Source organism: Ranitomeya variabilis, chromosome 2, assembly GCF_051348905.1.
Source record: "Ranitomeya variabilis isolate aRanVar5 chromosome 2, aRanVar5.hap1, whole genome shotgun sequence".
Taxonomy (NCBI): Eukaryota; Metazoa; Chordata; class Amphibia; order Anura; family Dendrobatidae; genus Ranitomeya; species Ranitomeya variabilis.
The window spans coordinates 595,924,105-595,941,289 of NC_135233.1; the positions used below are offsets into that span (position 1 = coordinate 595,924,105).

Below are 17,185 nucleotides of genomic sequence, written 5' to 3' on the forward strand. Positions count from 1 at the left end.
ACGGAAAATGTCACTTCACACGGTGTCAAATTTTTCAGTATAACGTTTATTTTGTTATGGAAAGCTCTGCTCTCCTGGGATTGTCCAGCTATTCAGGGGTCATGAGTGCCATCAAGGGCCACCTTGTATGTTCATGGTTTCCTACAATACAACATCTCTGTACTTCTTTAAGGTGGGGACATACGGTACTTTACCATCAATGAAGCTAAAGTAAAAAGTCACAAAGTTCACTGCCTAGAAGAGATCGGGCTGATCAAACATGTCTTCATCTTGGCATGGCTGAAGGATATTTCTTAGCAGGGCAGTGAGTTCCGGGTCCTTCTCCTCCCAGGAATCCGCAACCTGCAGATTAGAAGGCAATGACTTATCGTATGGTATAACATTTACGCATCGAGAAGGTTACAATCGGGTTTGCTCCAATTTTTAGCCCCAAATACACATATATATATATAATTTTCCCAAAGATTGACAATCTCTTTAAGAAAAACCTACTACTTTAATTCTAACATGGGCACAGATGGCCAAGTTCAGATCGATGAGATACTGACAGTAACATAGCGGCTGGTGCCATAAGTTAGATCATACCTGGGGAAGGCGACTTCTGACCACACTGCTCGGTGATGGGCACTTCTGTACACAATTTAGCAGAAAGTGACGGCCGCGGCTGAAAACTTCATTGGTATCAGCCTGAAGACAGAACGGACAGATTTAGAGTTAGTGCAAATTTATTTGCAGGATCAGGTCCTTTAACCACTTGATTGGAGCCTGAGAAATGCCTCCTACCTGTCTCCATCCTGAACACTCCTTCTGATGGACTGGCATAATATCACATGCCATTGCACCATGGATGCCTCCAGGTAGGGGGTAAATATCAAGGTTCCTCACAGAATCGATATGCACCAACTCATGAGATTACTCTACCTGATCCAGGACTGGATTTCCGTCTACGAAAAGCTGGAGGAATCTGCCATACAGCTCCAGTGTCACACACACAAAGTCCTGCTGCAATACAGTCCTCTCCACGGGAAGTCGAGGAGCCAATCTGTAACCCGAAGCGGAAACATAAGACGTCTGCAAAATGGAGAAGACGACGACCGCCTCCTCCAAGAGAATGCACCTGAAGAAAGCCAGAGGAAGCAGGTCACGCAGGGCATCCGGGGCCGTCTGCTGCAGAAGAATCACATCTGCAAGAAAATGCATTTATATTAGCATCTCATCCTGCTGAATCCTGTAATATGGCACTAATATGCACATTTTGGAGACTGCACACGATCCGTTCGTCCTCGTCAACGTATATACATTTTTAGATCCCAAATGAAGAATCTGCAGTGTAGAAGTTGCCAAGATGGTTGAATAATGACTGCAAGATCCAGACCCCCTCCACAATTATGTAGGTTGGGGGGGGATCCGGGTGCTAAAATGCTTCCATGTGGCTGAGATCCCACAAGGTCATTGTCTCTACTCACGTTTTTCCTTGGTGGGCTGAAAGGCCGTCACCCAGCTACCCCCATTTGCTTCCAGACAACGTATAACGAACAGACAATTTTCCTGCGCTTTTTTAGGCCTTTCTCCTTCCTATCAGAACATAAGAGAAATCCATTATACGTTTTCATTTCCATTCTTTCTTTAAAGTTTATATATATATGAAAATGATGTTAAAATATCAGTGCGTCACCTCTAGTAACACAGGGATGAGGTCCAGAACGGAAAAGAACAGCAGAGAATCCAACGTCTGCAAGAAAAATGGAGAAGATTTCTGAAGCAAATGGTGCTGCAATTACAGTATGATATTTTAGATGTTGTCTATAGCACCTGACAAATCCGCTAAAACACTGCCGCAGCAGCTGAGTCTTCCTACCCGGAAACCTCTCGTTTATTTGCAGTATGACCATCATTGCATTATCATCACCTGAACGTGTTTTGTGCCAAGTAATTTTAATATTTCCTCATGTCCCATCTTTTTCCTTCTCATGGTGAAATGCAGGATGGCGGCTGATAACCACGCGGTGTCGGTGAGGGGCAAAGATGTGTGATGTGCAAGGCATCTGATGACCCGGAGAAGAAGGATTAGTGTCTGTGGTGCCGGGACCCCAGTGACGGAGATGACTACCTGTCACTTACCTGTCCACGTCGCTCTGTATTTCCCTCAACACCGCAATCTGTTTCGGCAGGTCCCCTCCATGCAGATGGCTCCACTGACTTTCAATGGCAGGCCCCAGCCTTGGCCACCAACGCTACAGCAAAAAAACACAAATAATGGATTCATTTAAAGGGATTGTCTAATCTTTTTTGATGCATCCATTTTCCAATTTTCAGGATGCGCTCCTGAAGATTGACGGGGCATGGTCAAACCGCTTGCTTGAAAAGAGCGCTCTGCCGTTCTGCTAACGCACTGAAGCCAGATTCAGCCAATTTCAGAGTGGTGCTAGTGAGCTTTATAGCAAACTGGCCAGCGCTGATAGATGCCAGAGGTGGTCGGTAAGCTAGGCATCGAGCAGTAAACTACGGAATTAAAAATGCACCGACATACCGCAGCAGATGTCAGGATGATGGGACATTGTGCATGAGCAGCACGGAGTATGCAGTTCACTGCGTCACTCGGATCCTCGCACTGTGCACTGGCCCCGAGCAAACCCTGAAAAAAAATAGCAAACAAGTTATCCGCAGTCTCCAGAAATAAAGAAAGTGTATCAATAACAGGACAATGATGCATAAACTCTGCCTTACCCTGAAAAAGTGAGCAGTGATGTCATACGGCAGAGCGCAGCCTCGCTGACCAATGTTTTTCTGTAAAGAGATGGTATTTTATGTCCTGTAGGTAAAATCCATGTGTGCAGATAAATTAAGCGCATCATTATCTCACCAATTCCTTATTGATGAATCTGAAGAGGTCCTCACAGTCTAGACGAGCGTTTCCCCTCTCTGAGGATGTGCCGATCAGGAACGCAGGCGGAAGTCCGAGGAGGATCCTAAGTAGAAAGACTAAAAGCATAAGTAATCCGGCATAGAGAGAACACCGCGCTGCTATAATACACAAGCACCGCTCTCACTGTGTACGTGACCCACAGGGTCATTATCGGGCATCAGGATACGTTCAGCAGGTACGCTGCTGCCCGTTAATGGTGGAGGCCTACCTGGTGCACGTGGCAAGGTCTCCATGTCTTCTCAGTTGGGCACTCGTCCTGCTACCTGAAGAGACTTCTAACCTTCGATGGAAGATGTTGAAAAGGAAAATCGTCTGTCTGAGATTACCCGAGTGTGACTGCGTGAGCAAATCGCAGACTAACTCCTGTACGATGTGGAGGAAAGACAACATTCATTTCTACAGAGAGGCAACAGATGGAGGGTTATGATATTAAAGGGGTTCTGCACTTTGGACAAGCTCTTTGGTAGCAGAAGCAATCACTAGTAATATATGAATCCGGTAGGGATTCCTCTGCGGTGCCACCAGAAAAGTCAGCACTCAACATACCATGTGTAACACAAAGGTAAACCAGACACTTTTCAGTTACTCTCCTCTGTGGTTACTAGATGGGGATCCTGAGTAGGGGACCCCTCTAATGGTTCACATATGATCAAACTGGAGCAATCCAGGATATTACTGACTGACCCCACATCTGCAGGATGTATTACAGATGGCTAATGTGGTGAGGATGGCATAAGCCCAGTATCAAAGGCATCAAGAACCTACCTGCAAACGGCACAGGATATCGGCCATCCCGGTGCGAATGTGAGGTGGCTGATGACCTGCGCTAGATTCAGATCTACAAGAAAATAACACAATGGATCGGGGGGGTCTCACAAAAAAAAATATATAGATACGGATCACCATATGCTAGGACAAATAAGGGACAAGGTGTCACCTGCAGCCAAATTCTAGCAGCGCTTCCACCATTATGGAACATGCAACCTCCAAATCATTTCCACAGCCGCCTTTTGTGGAAGATTCTGGGAGAAAGCAGCAATTCAAAGCCCAGCGTTGGTATTCATGTCTGCAGAGAGTGAAGAGAGAAAGCGAAGACAAAATAGGATGGGAGAACAAGCGGCAGAAATACTGCAGATTTGCCATATTCTGCAACATGCCAACTTGTTGCATCAAAATCCAATTGCTGGTGACTTTGCGGCAGATTATCTGAAGTCGCAATGTAATGCAAAAAGCAATGATTTGGGAATAATCCACAGGGAAATCCTGACCAAAATGTGAACCACTTGGTGCAGATTTCCTGCAGAGATTTTCCACAGCAAATCCACTGTGTGTGGACATTGATCTGTGTTTATGGGCATAGACTTACCTGTCAGTGTCACATAAAGGATCCTTATCTGATCCCAGCTCCATCTCCCACTGTAGCCAATCTCTGAAAGACAACTACAAATGGGACACGGTTACTTTACAGTTACATCTAGCAGATGACTTTTTCAGCCACCATTACACCCCCCCCCCCCCCATTTAACATTATGAAATGACTTATTTCTGATTGGTTCGTTAAAGGAAAGGTGGGAGACAACCAATTAAAGTACTATTCCGTTTGCCACAGAAGTTGTCATCCAACTTTCCTGGATTCCTGAATGTGACAATATAGAAGCATCTCTATATTCACCACTTTTTCCGCACCGGCTCAAGTCTCAAATATGTGTATGGTCGGTCAGGACAATGAGATCCATTTTTGGACTATGAATGTCAGACGGGTGAAACGGGCAGATTTGTCACAACACTTTGTGAAAAGTTAGTGACAACCCCTCCTGAAGCCAGCCATGTAGAAACGTACTGCTGGGCGATCACCTATGTGAATGCTAACCTGGAAAGTCTGCTCTGTTAGCAGTTTCTGGAAGTGACTCTGGTGACATAGCCTGACCGCTGCTTCCTTCCAGCCCGCCGAAGGAAAAAGCATTGATCGGCACAGGGTAGGGGTCTCCTCCTCGTCTTCCTCCATTAACCCTTCTTCTCTGGCTTCCAGTACAAGTCTGGGCAAGAGATGTTGAAGCTGTGAATAAGGGAAAAATAGGGATTTTTGTGTACTCACCGTAAAATCCTTTTCTCCGAGCCAATCATTGGGGGACACAGGACCATGGGTGTTATGCTGCTGCCACTAGGAGGACACTAAGTTAACACATAAAGAATAGCTCCTCCCCTGCAGTATACACCCTCCTGCTGGCTCTAAGTGAACTAGTTCGGTAACAAAGCAGTAGGAGTGTAACATTTAACAAGAATGAACTATGTCAAAACCAAGTCAACACAGAAAAAACTAAAGCCAATAGGCTAACAGGGTGGGTGCTGTCCCCCAATGATTGGCTCGGAGAAAAGGATTTTACGGTGAGTACACAAAAATCCCTTTTTCTCCTACGCCTCATTGGGGGACACAGGACCATGGGACGTCCTAAAGCAGTCCCTGGGTGGGAAACAATCCACTGCAATTGCTCCGTGTACCTACAAGTTACAGATGCGGCACTGCCGCCTGCAAAATTCATCTGCCGACGGACGCATCTGCCGAGGCCTGAGAATGGACATGGTAATGTTTCGTAAACGTATGCAGGCTGGACCAAGTCGCAGCTCTGCAGACTTGTGCTGCCGATGCCTGGTACCGGATGGCCCAAGACGCACCCACTGACCGAGTAGAATGAGCCTGCTGGGACGGAGTGACCTCTAACTCGGTACGACTCCTGGATAGCTGAACGAATCCACTTGGCTATCGTAGCTTTGGAATCGGCTAGACCTTTCCTTGGCTCTTCCGGGAGCACAAACAGGGCATCTGACCTGCGGAAAGACGTTGTCCTCGAGACGTATCTCCTAAGAGCTCTCACCAAGTCCAGTGTGTGAAGAGCCTTCTCGGTGCGATGTACTGGTGCCAGGCAAAGTGAAGGCAAGACAATTCCCTCATTGAGGTGGAAAGATGAGACAACTTTCGGTAGAAAAAAAGACAGGGATGTTCTCAAAACCACCTTATCCTGATGAAAAATTAGGAAAGGAACTTTACAAGACAAAGTCGCCAGTTCTGAGACTCGTCGGATGGACGTGACCGCAACCAGGAAGGCAACTTTCCATGACAGAAAAGACAGGGGAACGTCCTGCAGAGGTTCAAAAGGGGCCTCCTGCAAGACCCCGAGGACCAAATTAAGGTCCCATGGTTCCAACGGCATCTTATAGGGCGGCACCACATGGGAGACTCCCTGAATGAACGTCTTCACCTGTAATCTGTTGGCAATTCTACGTTGGAACAGGACTGACAAGGCTGAAATCTGCCCTTTGAGAGAACTAAGGGCAAAACCTAAGTCCAAACCCGACTGAAGGAATTCGAGGATGGAAGGAATGGAAAATTCAAGAGGAGAGCGTCCTCGGTCCTTGCACCATGAGAAGGTCTTCCAAATGAGATGATATATACGCATAGACGTAGGCTGTCTGGCGCTGATCATGGTAGAAATTACTTTCTGAGAGAAGCCTGCCTGTGTTAGCACCCAGGACTCAAAGGCCATGCCGTCAAACATAGGGCCTCGGAGTTCTGATGGTAAATGGGGCCCTGGGACAACAGGTCTGCGCGATTCAGTAATCGCCAGGGGACATCGACGACTAGTTGAACTAGTTCGGCGTACCAGGCCCTGCGCGGCCAATCTGGCCCAATCAGGATTACTGGAATCCCCTCCGCTCTGATCTTGATGACTCTCGGCAGTAAAGGAAGCAGGGGAAATATGTACAGAAGCTGGAACTGATGCCACGAGTGCATCTGCCCCGATGGCTGCCGGATCGTGGGACCGAGCTATGAAGTTGGGAACCTTGGAATTTAGCCGTGAGGCCATCAGATCCATGTCCGAGGTTCCCCAACGACAGCAGATCTGGTGGAAGATCTCCGGATTAAGAGACCACTCTCCGGAGTCGAGACCTTGACAGCTGAGGAAGTCTGCCTCCCAATTTTCCACTCCCGGAATGTGAACCACTGAAATCATTGAGCGGTTTTCCTCGCCCAACGGAGAATATGGCCTACCTCGGTCATAGCTGCCTTGCTACGTGTTCCCCCCTCCCAGTTGATGTATGCCACTGCCGTGGCATTGTCGGACTGAATCCTGATGGGACGACCCGCCAGGAAGGGATGGAATTGGAGAAGAGCCAACCTGATTGCCCGTATTCCCAGGATGTTGTTGGGAAGGAGTGCTTCCTGAAGAGACCAGCGGCCCTGAGCAGCGACACTGCTCCCCAGCCCAGAAGACTGGCATCTGTTGTCACAACTAGCCAATGTACTGGGAGAAAAGACATCCCTTGATTCAGGGAGGACTTCAAAGTCCACCAACTGAGAGATTGTCTGACTCGCTGGGGAAGGAGGAAACGACGACCGAGAGAGGTCGGGTTCCTGTCCCACACAGCCAGGAGAGCATGTTGTCAGGGGCGGAGGTGTAGTTGAGCGAATGGGACCGCCACCATAGCTGCTACCATCCTGCTGAGGACTCTCATACTGAAACGTAAAGAGTGAGTATGAGGTTGGGAGAGCTTCTGAGTTTTCCGCTGTAAGACTGAGATCTTTTCCGGGGGAAGAAGTACCAACCCCTGGGACGAGTCCAGTATCATTCCTAGAAAGGAAATTCGCTGAGCCGGTACTGGGGAAGATTTTTGGAAGTTTATCTTCCAACCCAGGCGAGAAAGAGTATCTATTGTGATGGTCACGGCCTCCTTGCAGGTGCGGAAAGAGGGGCCTTTGATGAGGATATCGTCTAGATATGGTAACACCACCACACCTCGGCCGCCATGACCTTGGTGAATACCCTGGGAGCGGTGGCGAGGCCGAAGGGCAGAGCAGCAAACTGAAAGTGATCTTCCTGAACTGTGAAGCGAAGAAAACTTTGGTGAGATGGTAATATAGGAATGTGGAGGTACACGTCCTGGATGTCTGTGGACAACAAGAAACTCGCCTTTCTCCATGGAGGCGATGACAGAACGAAGCGATTCCATCCGAAACCGTCGCACCCTGGCGAACTTGTTCAGCAGTTTTAGGTCCAGTATGGGCCGTACTGTACCGTCCTTCTTTGGAACAATGAACAGGTTTGAATAAAGACCTTGAAACCTTTCGCTTTGAGGAACTGGGATAATAACTCCGTCTTCTTTTAAAGAGCTTATGGCCTGGAAGAACTCTGATGCCCTTGCCCTGGAAGGAGAAGACAGGAAAAAGCAATTTGGTGGAAGAGAGGAAAATTCTATCTTGTATCCGGAGGACACTAGGTCATGGACCCATTCGTCGTGAACGACGGAGAGCCACGTGTCGCTGAAGGAAAGCAGGCGGCCGCCTACTTTGAGGGTGTCCTCCGGATACCGCAGGGAGTCATTGTGTGGGAGACCTGCCCGATCTGGATCCCCTGGACCCTGACTGCCTAGGCCTGCCTCTCCAAGAAGGGGAAGGTTTTGTAAGAGGTCTGAGGACCTCTATCCCTACGTTGTGCCCGGCCAGGTCCGGAAGATGTGGAAGTAGAGGACCAATTTGAGTTGAAGTGAAAAAAAAAATCGGGATTGAGCCTGCTGCTGCTGGTTCCGAAAGGGCCGAAAGGGGCCTCTGTTGTGGAGGAAATTTACTCTTCCCTCCAGTGGTGTCGGAAATTAATTGGTCGAGCTTTTCGCCAAAAGGCGACCGCTCTGATATGGAAGAGAAGTCGACTTTTTGGAAGCCGAATCCGCACGCCAGTCCCTGAGCCATAAGGACCTCCGGATGGTGATGGCGTTTGCTGCTGCTTGCGAAGCACAGTTAGCAGCGTCCAGGGATGCGGTAACTACAAAATCTCCAGCTCTGGCTATCTGAGTAGTGAGGTCTGCTATCTCGGGGGGAAGATCGGCATCCAGCACCGCGGCAGACAAGACCTCAGCCCAGTGGGTCATAGCCTTAGCCACCCACGTAGCGGCAAAAGATGGGAAGAGTGCGGCCGCTGAGGCTTCAAAGGCTGAATGCGCCATATTGTCGATCTGACGATCGGTTGGATTTTTAATAGAGGCGCCCTCCGAAGAGGATAAAACAGATTTAGTAGCCAGGCGTGATACCGGAGGATCTACCGGGGGAGATTGAGACCAATCTTTTCTTAGATCCTGGGCAAAGGGATATTTTGATTCCATGGGCTTCTGCACTGTGAATCGTTTATCGGGACGTATCCTGTGAGATTCAACGATTTCCTTAAATTCGAAATGAGTGGCTAACACTCTGTGAGCTCGCTTGGTCCTCTTAAACGACATGGCATGATCAGTTTTAGATAAAAGGTTCCTCCTCAAGTTTCAAAGCCTTATTCACTGACTCAATGAGAGTCGAGTCTCCTGATCGTGGTGAAATTCCTGATCTAGGGACGTGTCAGAATCGTCCTCTGAAACAGGTTCTCTACTAGCCCCAATGGAAGGGGAGCAAGAAATGGAGCTCTCAGAACCCGAAACCCGGTGATGGTCTGGGGATATGGCATGAGTCCTTTTCCTGGAAGAGCGAGAGCTCCTTGGCAAGGTACGACCCCTGGAGTACGAGGGGTTTTGGAGGATCGGAAGTGTCATCCGTAAGAGTGCCCTGGTTAGAGGAGGGGTCTCGGAACGATTCTAATGCTTTTGCCAGGGATGCCATAGACCGGGTAAGAGAGGTAGCCCACTCAGGGGGACCAGGCTCACTAGGTTCGGTATCAGTAACAGGTGGTTCCTGAACAGTCACCGGTTCACAAGCTGTGCACAATGCAGTACTGTGACCCCGGGGTAATGAGACCTTACAAGAGGTACATGCAGCGAAGAATACAGTGTGGGTTTTCCCAGACTTTTTGTGAGGCCTTGATTGAGACATAGTAGCCTTGAGGAGAGCTTACTAGCAGGGGAAGGGTTAAGCTATGTATATGCAGCTTACCCAGGTCCTGTGTCTTGAGTCCCCAGGGGAGGTCCGCAATGTATGGTCCTGAAGGCTGTGATTAGGAGAGCTGGAGCAGCGCTGCAGGATCAGCACTGTGGATGTCCCAAGATGGCCGCCGAGATCTGTGAGAGCGCTTCTCAAAGAACGAGAAGCGCTAGAAAAAATGGGCAGCGGTAATTGCTGGTGGGCGAGGCCAAGAACTCCGGCCTGTATGAAGGGGAAAAGCCGGGGACTAAATTTAAAAAACTTGCGGTTGTGGCCTGCGGCGTCGTGACTGCTATTAGTGCCATCCTGAGCCGCGCTCCTTCATAGCAAAGCCGCACTGCGGACCACCCACGGACCCGGGCTTTATGCCCTGCTAGAGGTGCGGACCTTCCATACCCCGGGAACCAGGAACCCCCCAGCACCTCGGCCCCCGCAGTGTACTCACGGTAGATGCAGTGGGCCGGTGCTCAATCCACTGTCGTCATAGTCAAGGAGGTGGTGAAGAGCTTCTGCCGCCATGCGTCATCCGCTATATCAGTGGTGATGCAGTGGGGGGCTGCACGGACGCCATAAACATCATGTCCGGCTATGCACCTGGCTCCAGGAGAGATAGATGGAGGGCTACTCCATGTGGTCGCCTGCTATGGAGGGGGGAGATCGGAACGTGAAGGAACCGTCGCCCGCAAGGTGAGCTCAGGGCTGGCATCCAACGTTGCAGGAAAGGATACGGGAGGGACGCTCCACGTGCTCGCCTGTTGATGGTTCGGGGGAGATCGGAACCTAGAAAGGAACCGTTGCCCCCATTCGCTCCATTAAGGAAAAAATAGAATAAAAAGTAAAAATGAAAATAAAAACGGTGGGGTCTGAAACAGACCCAAGTGCCTCCTACAGACACTAAGCAAGAACTGGTTCACTGAGAGCCAGCAGGAGGGTGTATACTGCAGGGGAAGAGCTATTCTTTCTGTGTTTACTTAGTGTCCTCCTAGTGGCAGCAGCATAACACCCCATGGTCCTGTGTCCCCCAATGAGGCGTAGGAGAAATATAGGGATTTTTGTGTCCTCACCGTAAAATCCTTTTCTCCGAGCCATTTATTGGGGGACACAGACCGTGGGTGTATGCCCGTCGCCCCTAGTGTCAGCTCAGGCAGTGGCTTCCCACATCACAAGAGAGGATACGGAGAGGTTAAAACTCCCGTGCTCGCCTGTTGTTGGTTCAGGGAGATCGGAACATGAAAGAATCCATCGCATCATTCGTCCGTTGTAAAGGTAGAAAGAGTTTTTGGGGTCTGAATAGCAGACCAGTCCGTGTGCCTCCTACGGACACTAAGCAAGAACTGGCTAGCTGAGAGCCAGCAGGAGGGTGTATACTGCAGGGGAGGAGATCACTTTCTTTGTATCACTTAGTTTCAGCCTCCTAGTGGCAGCAGCATGCACCCACGGTCTGTGTCCCCCCAATGAGGCGAAGGAGAAAAGACATTTCTTAGAAAGAAAATAGGTTTTAGAGACTTGCGCTCCTTCAGCAATTGTGCTACAGAGAACTAATCTAACACTGCAGAATCACAACTTCTGGGTAAGAATCATTACAGCTGCAAATTACCATGCAAAACTGATGAATAGTGAAAGCGTCAGGACTCAGCACGAAGCGCCACGCCTGTCAGCAAGGAGGCTGCTGAATTCAATGGCCGCATCATGCAGCCAAAGCTGAAATACTAGGTACAACTCATGAACAGGAACGGTACATGGAAGAAATCTTTTATAGCCTTCATCTGCAGCCAAATTACCTTACGCATGAATAATGGGGGGATGCAGTCCAGCGAGACCCCTGGAGAGAGTAAAGAGAACCGACAGCAAGTGTAGGAAACTGCTGCTGTGCAGAACCTGAAACGAGAGACCCCGCAGATTAGCAGCCTGTGCTTTGTCCTCTCCCAATATGCCCACAGATTGTGGACCTTGGTGTTGTACAGGAGGGGGAGGAGGTGAGCTGTGACACCATCTATTGTGAATGGTGGATCCTGTGTTATATCAGGTGTGTAAAATGAAAAAAAGCCTTTTTTTAATTATATTTAACACAAAAACCTGATTCAAACAATAGGTAATTTTCTGATTAACAAGTCTGAGAATCAGATAAGCCATTTAATGGCTCAATCCCGCTACGCTCACTTCGGCATCAGGAGGTGAGCGGGGCAGATATCATCCATACTTGCTGGGACACTTGTGCGTTGCGCTGGTATTGTGCGTCCGTCCCATTCATTACTGTGGGAAGTGAGTGGAGCAGGTCTGACCCGGCATATGATGCTCTCTGTGGATATTATGTCCACACATCATGGACACAGACGGTTGTTACAGCTGCACGGAGCCCTCACCTGAGAATTACAGATGCAGACTTCATGCATCGCGGCTTCAGCACAAATTCCCAGAACTTTTCGAGCGCATTCACTTCTATATTTGGGGAGGTGAAAGATTCCTGGCACTCGTGGAGATGGACTGAGAAAACAGCAAGTCCGACCACATGTGGATCTGTCAGGAGTCCTGCCTATAACCAGAAGAGAATAAATCTACCAAACTATCATCCACCAATAACAGGTGCATCTCAGCCACATAGATATTGGATGGACCATCTGTATCATGAAGACGTACCTGCTGGCACAACAGCTGCAGGATCCGGCTCAGCACTGCAGAGAGCGCCCTGGGGTGGCCACACAGCATCTTCACATACAAGGAGGGCCATGGTCCTTGTCTGCAGAGGGGAGACCGAATGAATGGATCACGTCACAATATAAGGAGACTTATAGGCCTTGCAATGCTCCTGTGCGAATTTTAATAGACATCTGTCTGCAGCCATACTATTTGCTCATGTCCCAATAATAGACTTTCCTACCTGTCAGGAGGATTGGCGCTGGAAGCCGCCATGACACATTGGCAAAAGCATGTGAGAAGCAGATCAGCAACCTGCAAAATAATGAACAAAAATGTAAAAATCATAAAAGCCTAAAGGAGATGAGGAAGATTCTCATCCACCTTCAGCTCCTGCGGCTCCAGATCCTCCACAGATTCAGTAAAGAGAGGCTGTGACATCACAGGACCAGCATCCATGTTGGCACTCCCCAATGCTGATGCCAGTCTGTCAGCGACCACGGCCACCTGGCAGGAGATCTCTGAGGACACAGACCCCAGTTATATAAAAAGAAGCCGTGGGAGTGTAATCTAAGATTATTCTGCACATACCATCAAGTCGCTTCTGGTCTGCGATGAAAGATCTCAGCTCCCACAGTGATGCCTGCAGTCTGGCCATAGGCTCCTCATTCAGGGACACCTCCATCTTCTCATTTCCTAATGCGTGAAAATCAGGATACGAATAAATATATGTAAGAAGTACAACGCTCCGCTCATCCCCATGACTGCGATACGTAAATACTGACCCTATAATGTGGCTCCCACATGACTTAGGATATGAAATAAAACCAAACCAGAATCTTCTCCAAAGGACCCTCCGTCAAAAGCCTCTCAACCCATCCAACCAACCCTTTCACTAATGAGGGGCAAGAAGCCTGAAACAGCTGCCAGCAAATGAAGGTCTATTCCCCTTGGAGAAGATTGAGATTAAGCTTTGTCTCCTAGGCCAGGCTGATATGCAGAAGGAGGATCATCCCCATTCAATAGGACTAACCCGTAAATGGCTTATTCCTCAACTAGGCTGAAGTCTATGATGTAGCCCCAGACTAATTGCTCCATCCATTGTTTTTCCCCTGCCCCGACATTAACCATTCCTATATCTTGACCTCACCTTCTAGTTTCCGATGTTTCTCCAGCTCACAAGCATCGAGATACGAGCTCATCACGGCAGGGGGGATCTTATCAGATCTACAGCAAATATGTAAAAGGGAGACGGCGTGCCATAATCTATGTAGAACAGATTACTTCAATCTTCAAAACTAGTCCTGTTTGTCTTCCCAGCTATAAAACTACAACCCCCAGCATGCCTTGACATATATATATATATATATATATATATATATATATATATATATATATATATATATATATATATATATATATATATTACAGACCAAAAGTTTGGACACACCTTCTCGTTTAAAGATTTTTCTGTAATTTTCATGATTAAGAAATTAGTACATTCACACTGAAGGCATCAAAACTATGAATTAACACATGTGGAATTATATACTAAACAAAAAAGTGTGAAACAACTGAAAATATGTCTTATATTCTAGGTTCTTCTAAGTAGCCACCTTTTGCTTTGATGACTGCTTTGCACACCCTTGGCATTCTCTTGATGAGCTTCAAGAGGTAGTCACCGGGAATGGTTTTCACTTCACAGGTGTGCCCTGTCAGGTTTAATAAGTGGGATTTCTTGCCTTATAAATGGGGTTGGGACCATCAGTTGTGTTGTGCAGAAGTCAGGTGGATACACAGCAGTTAGTCCTACTGAATAGACTGTTAGAATTTGTATTATGGCAAGAAAAAAAGCAGCTAAGTAAAGAAAAACGAGTGGCCATCATTACTTTAAGGGTATGTGCACACGTCCGGATTTCTTGCAGAAATTTCCTGAAGAAAACCGGAAATTTTCTGCAAGAAATCCGCATTTTTTTTTTTTGCGTTTTTTTCGCTTTTTTTTAGCATTCTGCAAACGTAATTAGCTTGCAGAATGCTAAAGTTTTCCAAGCGATCTGTAGCATCGCTTGGAAAACTGACTGACAAGTTGGTCACACTTGTCAAACATACTGTTTGACAAGTGTGACCAACTTTTTACTATAGATGCTGCTTATGCAGCATCTATAGTAAAAGATAGAATGTTTAAAAATAATAAATGGTTATACTCACCCTCTGCAGACAGCCGATCTCAGCGGCGTCCGTTCCTATAGATGCCGGTGTGGTTCAGGACCTTCGATGACATCGCGGCTTGTGATTGGTCGCATGAGTCACATGAGCAGTCAGGCTACCAATCACAAGACAGCGACGTCATCACAGGTCCTGAACCACACCGGCATCTATAGGAACGGAAGAGAAAGCATGCACCGGAGAGGCGGGAACACTTCGGGGGCCATCAGAGGGTGAGTATATCACTATTTTTTTATTTTAATTATTTTTTTTTTACCAATTATATGGTGCCCAGTCCGTGGAGGAGAGTCTCCTCTCCTCCACCCTGGGTACCAACCGCACATAATCTGCTTACTTCGCGCATGGTGGGCACAGCCCCGTGCGGGATGTAAGCAGATCAATGCACTCCTAGGTGTGCGGAATCCCCGCAATTCCGCATTTTTAATGAACATGTTGCTTTTTTTTCCGCGATGCGATTTTTTCGCGGAAAAAAATGCAACATTTGCACAAAAAATGCGGAATACCCTGTAAATAATAGGAGGCATGTTAGCGTTTTTTTCGCGTTTTTATCACGTTTTTATAGCGAAAAAAATGCGAAAAATCCTGAATGTGTGCACATGGCCTAAGAAATAAAGGTCAGTCAGTCCGAAAAATTAGGAAAACTTTGAAAGTGTCCCCAAGTGCAGTGGCAAAAACCATCAAGTGCTACAAAGAAACTAGCTCACATGAGGACCGCCCCAGGAAAGGAAGACCAAGAGTCACCTCTGCGTCTGAGGATAAGTTTATCCAAGTCACCAGCCTCAGAAATCGCAGGTTAACAGCAGCTCAGATTAGAGACCAGGTCAATGCCACACAGAGTTCGAGCAGCAGACACATCTCTACAACAACTGTTAAAAGGAGACTTTGTGCAGCAGGCCTTCATGGTAAAATAGCTGCTAGGAAACCACTGCTAAGGACAGGCAACAAGCAGAAGAGACTTGTTTGGGCTAAAGAACACAAGGAATGGACATTAGACCCCTGGAAATCTGTGCTTTGTTCAGTTGAGTCCAAATTTGAGATCTTTGGTTCCAACCACCGTGTCTTTGTGCGACGCAGAAAAGGTGAACGGATGGACTCTACATGCCTGGTTCCCACCGTGAAGCATGGAGGAGGAGGTGTGATGGTGTGGAGGTGCTTTGCTGGTGACACTGTTGGGGATTTATTCAAAATTGAAGGCATACTGAACAAGCATGGCTACCACAGCATCTTGCAGCGGCATGCTATTCCATCCGGTTTGCGTTTAGTTGGACCATCATTTATTTTTCAACAGGACAATGACCCCAAACACACCTCCAGGCTGTGTAAGGGCTAGTTGACCAAGAAGGAGAGTGATGGGGTGCTACGCCAGATGACCTGGCCTCCACAGTCACCAGACCTGAAGCCAGTCGAGATGGTTTGGGGTGAGCTGGACCGCAGAGTGAAGGCAAAAGGGCCAACAAGTGCTAAGCATCTCTGGGAACTCCTTCAAGATTGTTGGAAAACCATTCCCGGTGACTACCTCTTGAAGCTCATCAAGAGAATGCCAAGAGTGTGCAAAGCAGTCATCAAAGCAAAAGGTGGCTACTTTGAAGAACCTAGAATATAAGACATAATTTCAGTTGTTCACACTTTTTTGTTAAGTATATAATTCCACATGTGTTAATTCATAATTTTGATGCTTTCAGTGTGAATGTACAATTTTCATAGTCATGAAAATACAGAAAAATCTTTAAAATGAGAAGGTGTGTCCAAACTTTTGGTCTGTACTGTATATAATCTGTCCTTGAAGCACCCTCTAGTGGCAGCTTCAGGCCTTTCGAACGAACACTATGGGACCCCGAATTCCTGTATAGGCGGGAGCCCCAAAAATGGGACCCTCAGTCATTGGGCACTTATCCCGTCTGTTACGGGTAGGTGATAAGTTTTCAGCCTTGGTAACGCCTGTGTGAAATCAAGTAGAGAAAATGGAGCAGTGTAACAAAAAACGGCACATAAATGACATCTCTGTATCAGAAGCTTAGGAGTGGCGGGCAGCGAGGGGGGGGACAGAGACGTACACGGCAGTGTGATTCCTGGATTATACACCTAAAAGGACAAGTGTCTCACCTCCTCAGTGCGTCAATGAGTAACATCAGCGAGTCTGCAGCCTCCGGGAGCTGTAACAAGCAAAGATTGTCAGAAATATATATATCACCAGTGTACAATAACATCATGGATTTCAGAGTGTGCAAGGTTTTCTTCTTCATCCACATATCTAGCTAAAGACACAAGAACAGATGAACATGTTTGACAGAAAGAAGGAAGGACACAAACTGAAGTCTGATTACAGCACAACAAGCAGAATTGTAAATGCAGCTCTGGGTGTGAATTACAGTAAATCAGGAGAGAAAACAGACTGAGATAGATAAGATATGAGATAGATATACAGACAACTAGACAAACCAAGAAATAGAGAGCTAGTTAAACAAAGATATGAGAGAAAGAATGGAGGAAAAGTAGAGGGA

The 17,185-nt window shown here is 47.5% G+C and overlaps 1 protein-coding gene across 2 annotated transcripts in view; it reads right to left on the minus strand.

Annotated features, from left to right (window-relative positions):
* Window positions 1-25: 25 nt before the first annotated feature.
* The window catches only part of FANCA (FA complementation group A), a 29,542-nt gene continuing 12,382 nt past the window's right edge, over window positions 26-17,185 (minus strand). For both annotated transcript variants that reach the window (XM_077288457.1, XM_077288456.1), the window contains exons 20-43: window positions 16,788-16,837; window positions 13,609-13,685; window positions 13,050-13,154; window positions 12,843-12,979; window positions 12,703-12,773; window positions 12,462-12,561; window positions 12,188-12,357; window positions 11,606-11,702; window positions 4,797-4,982; window positions 4,293-4,366; window positions 3,864-3,992; window positions 3,692-3,764; window positions 3,135-3,289; window positions 2,864-2,969; window positions 2,728-2,787; window positions 2,531-2,635; window positions 2,122-2,234; window positions 1,910-2,045; window positions 1,676-1,732; window positions 1,467-1,575; window positions 1,118-1,184; window positions 922-1,042; window positions 586-687; window positions 26-342 (exon numbers count right to left, since the gene is read on the minus strand). In XM_077288457.1, coding sequence (XP_077144572.1) covers window positions 235-342; window positions 586-687; window positions 922-1,042; window positions 1,118-1,184; window positions 1,467-1,575; window positions 1,676-1,732; window positions 1,910-2,045; window positions 2,122-2,234; window positions 2,531-2,635; window positions 2,728-2,787; window positions 2,864-2,969; window positions 3,135-3,289; window positions 3,692-3,764; window positions 3,864-3,992; window positions 4,293-4,366; window positions 4,797-4,982; window positions 11,606-11,702; window positions 12,188-12,357; window positions 12,462-12,561; window positions 12,703-12,773; window positions 12,843-12,979; window positions 13,050-13,154; window positions 13,609-13,685; window positions 16,788-16,837 — 2,508 coding nt within the window. In that variant the 3' untranslated portion in view covers window positions 26-234. The remainder of the gene's footprint in view (window positions 343-585; window positions 688-921; window positions 1,043-1,117; window positions 1,185-1,466; window positions 1,576-1,675; window positions 1,733-1,909; window positions 2,046-2,121; window positions 2,235-2,530; window positions 2,636-2,727; window positions 2,788-2,863; window positions 2,970-3,134; window positions 3,290-3,691; window positions 3,765-3,863; window positions 3,993-4,292; window positions 4,367-4,796; window positions 4,983-11,605; window positions 11,703-12,187; window positions 12,358-12,461; window positions 12,562-12,702; window positions 12,774-12,842; window positions 12,980-13,049; window positions 13,155-13,608; window positions 13,686-16,787; window positions 16,838-17,185) is intronic.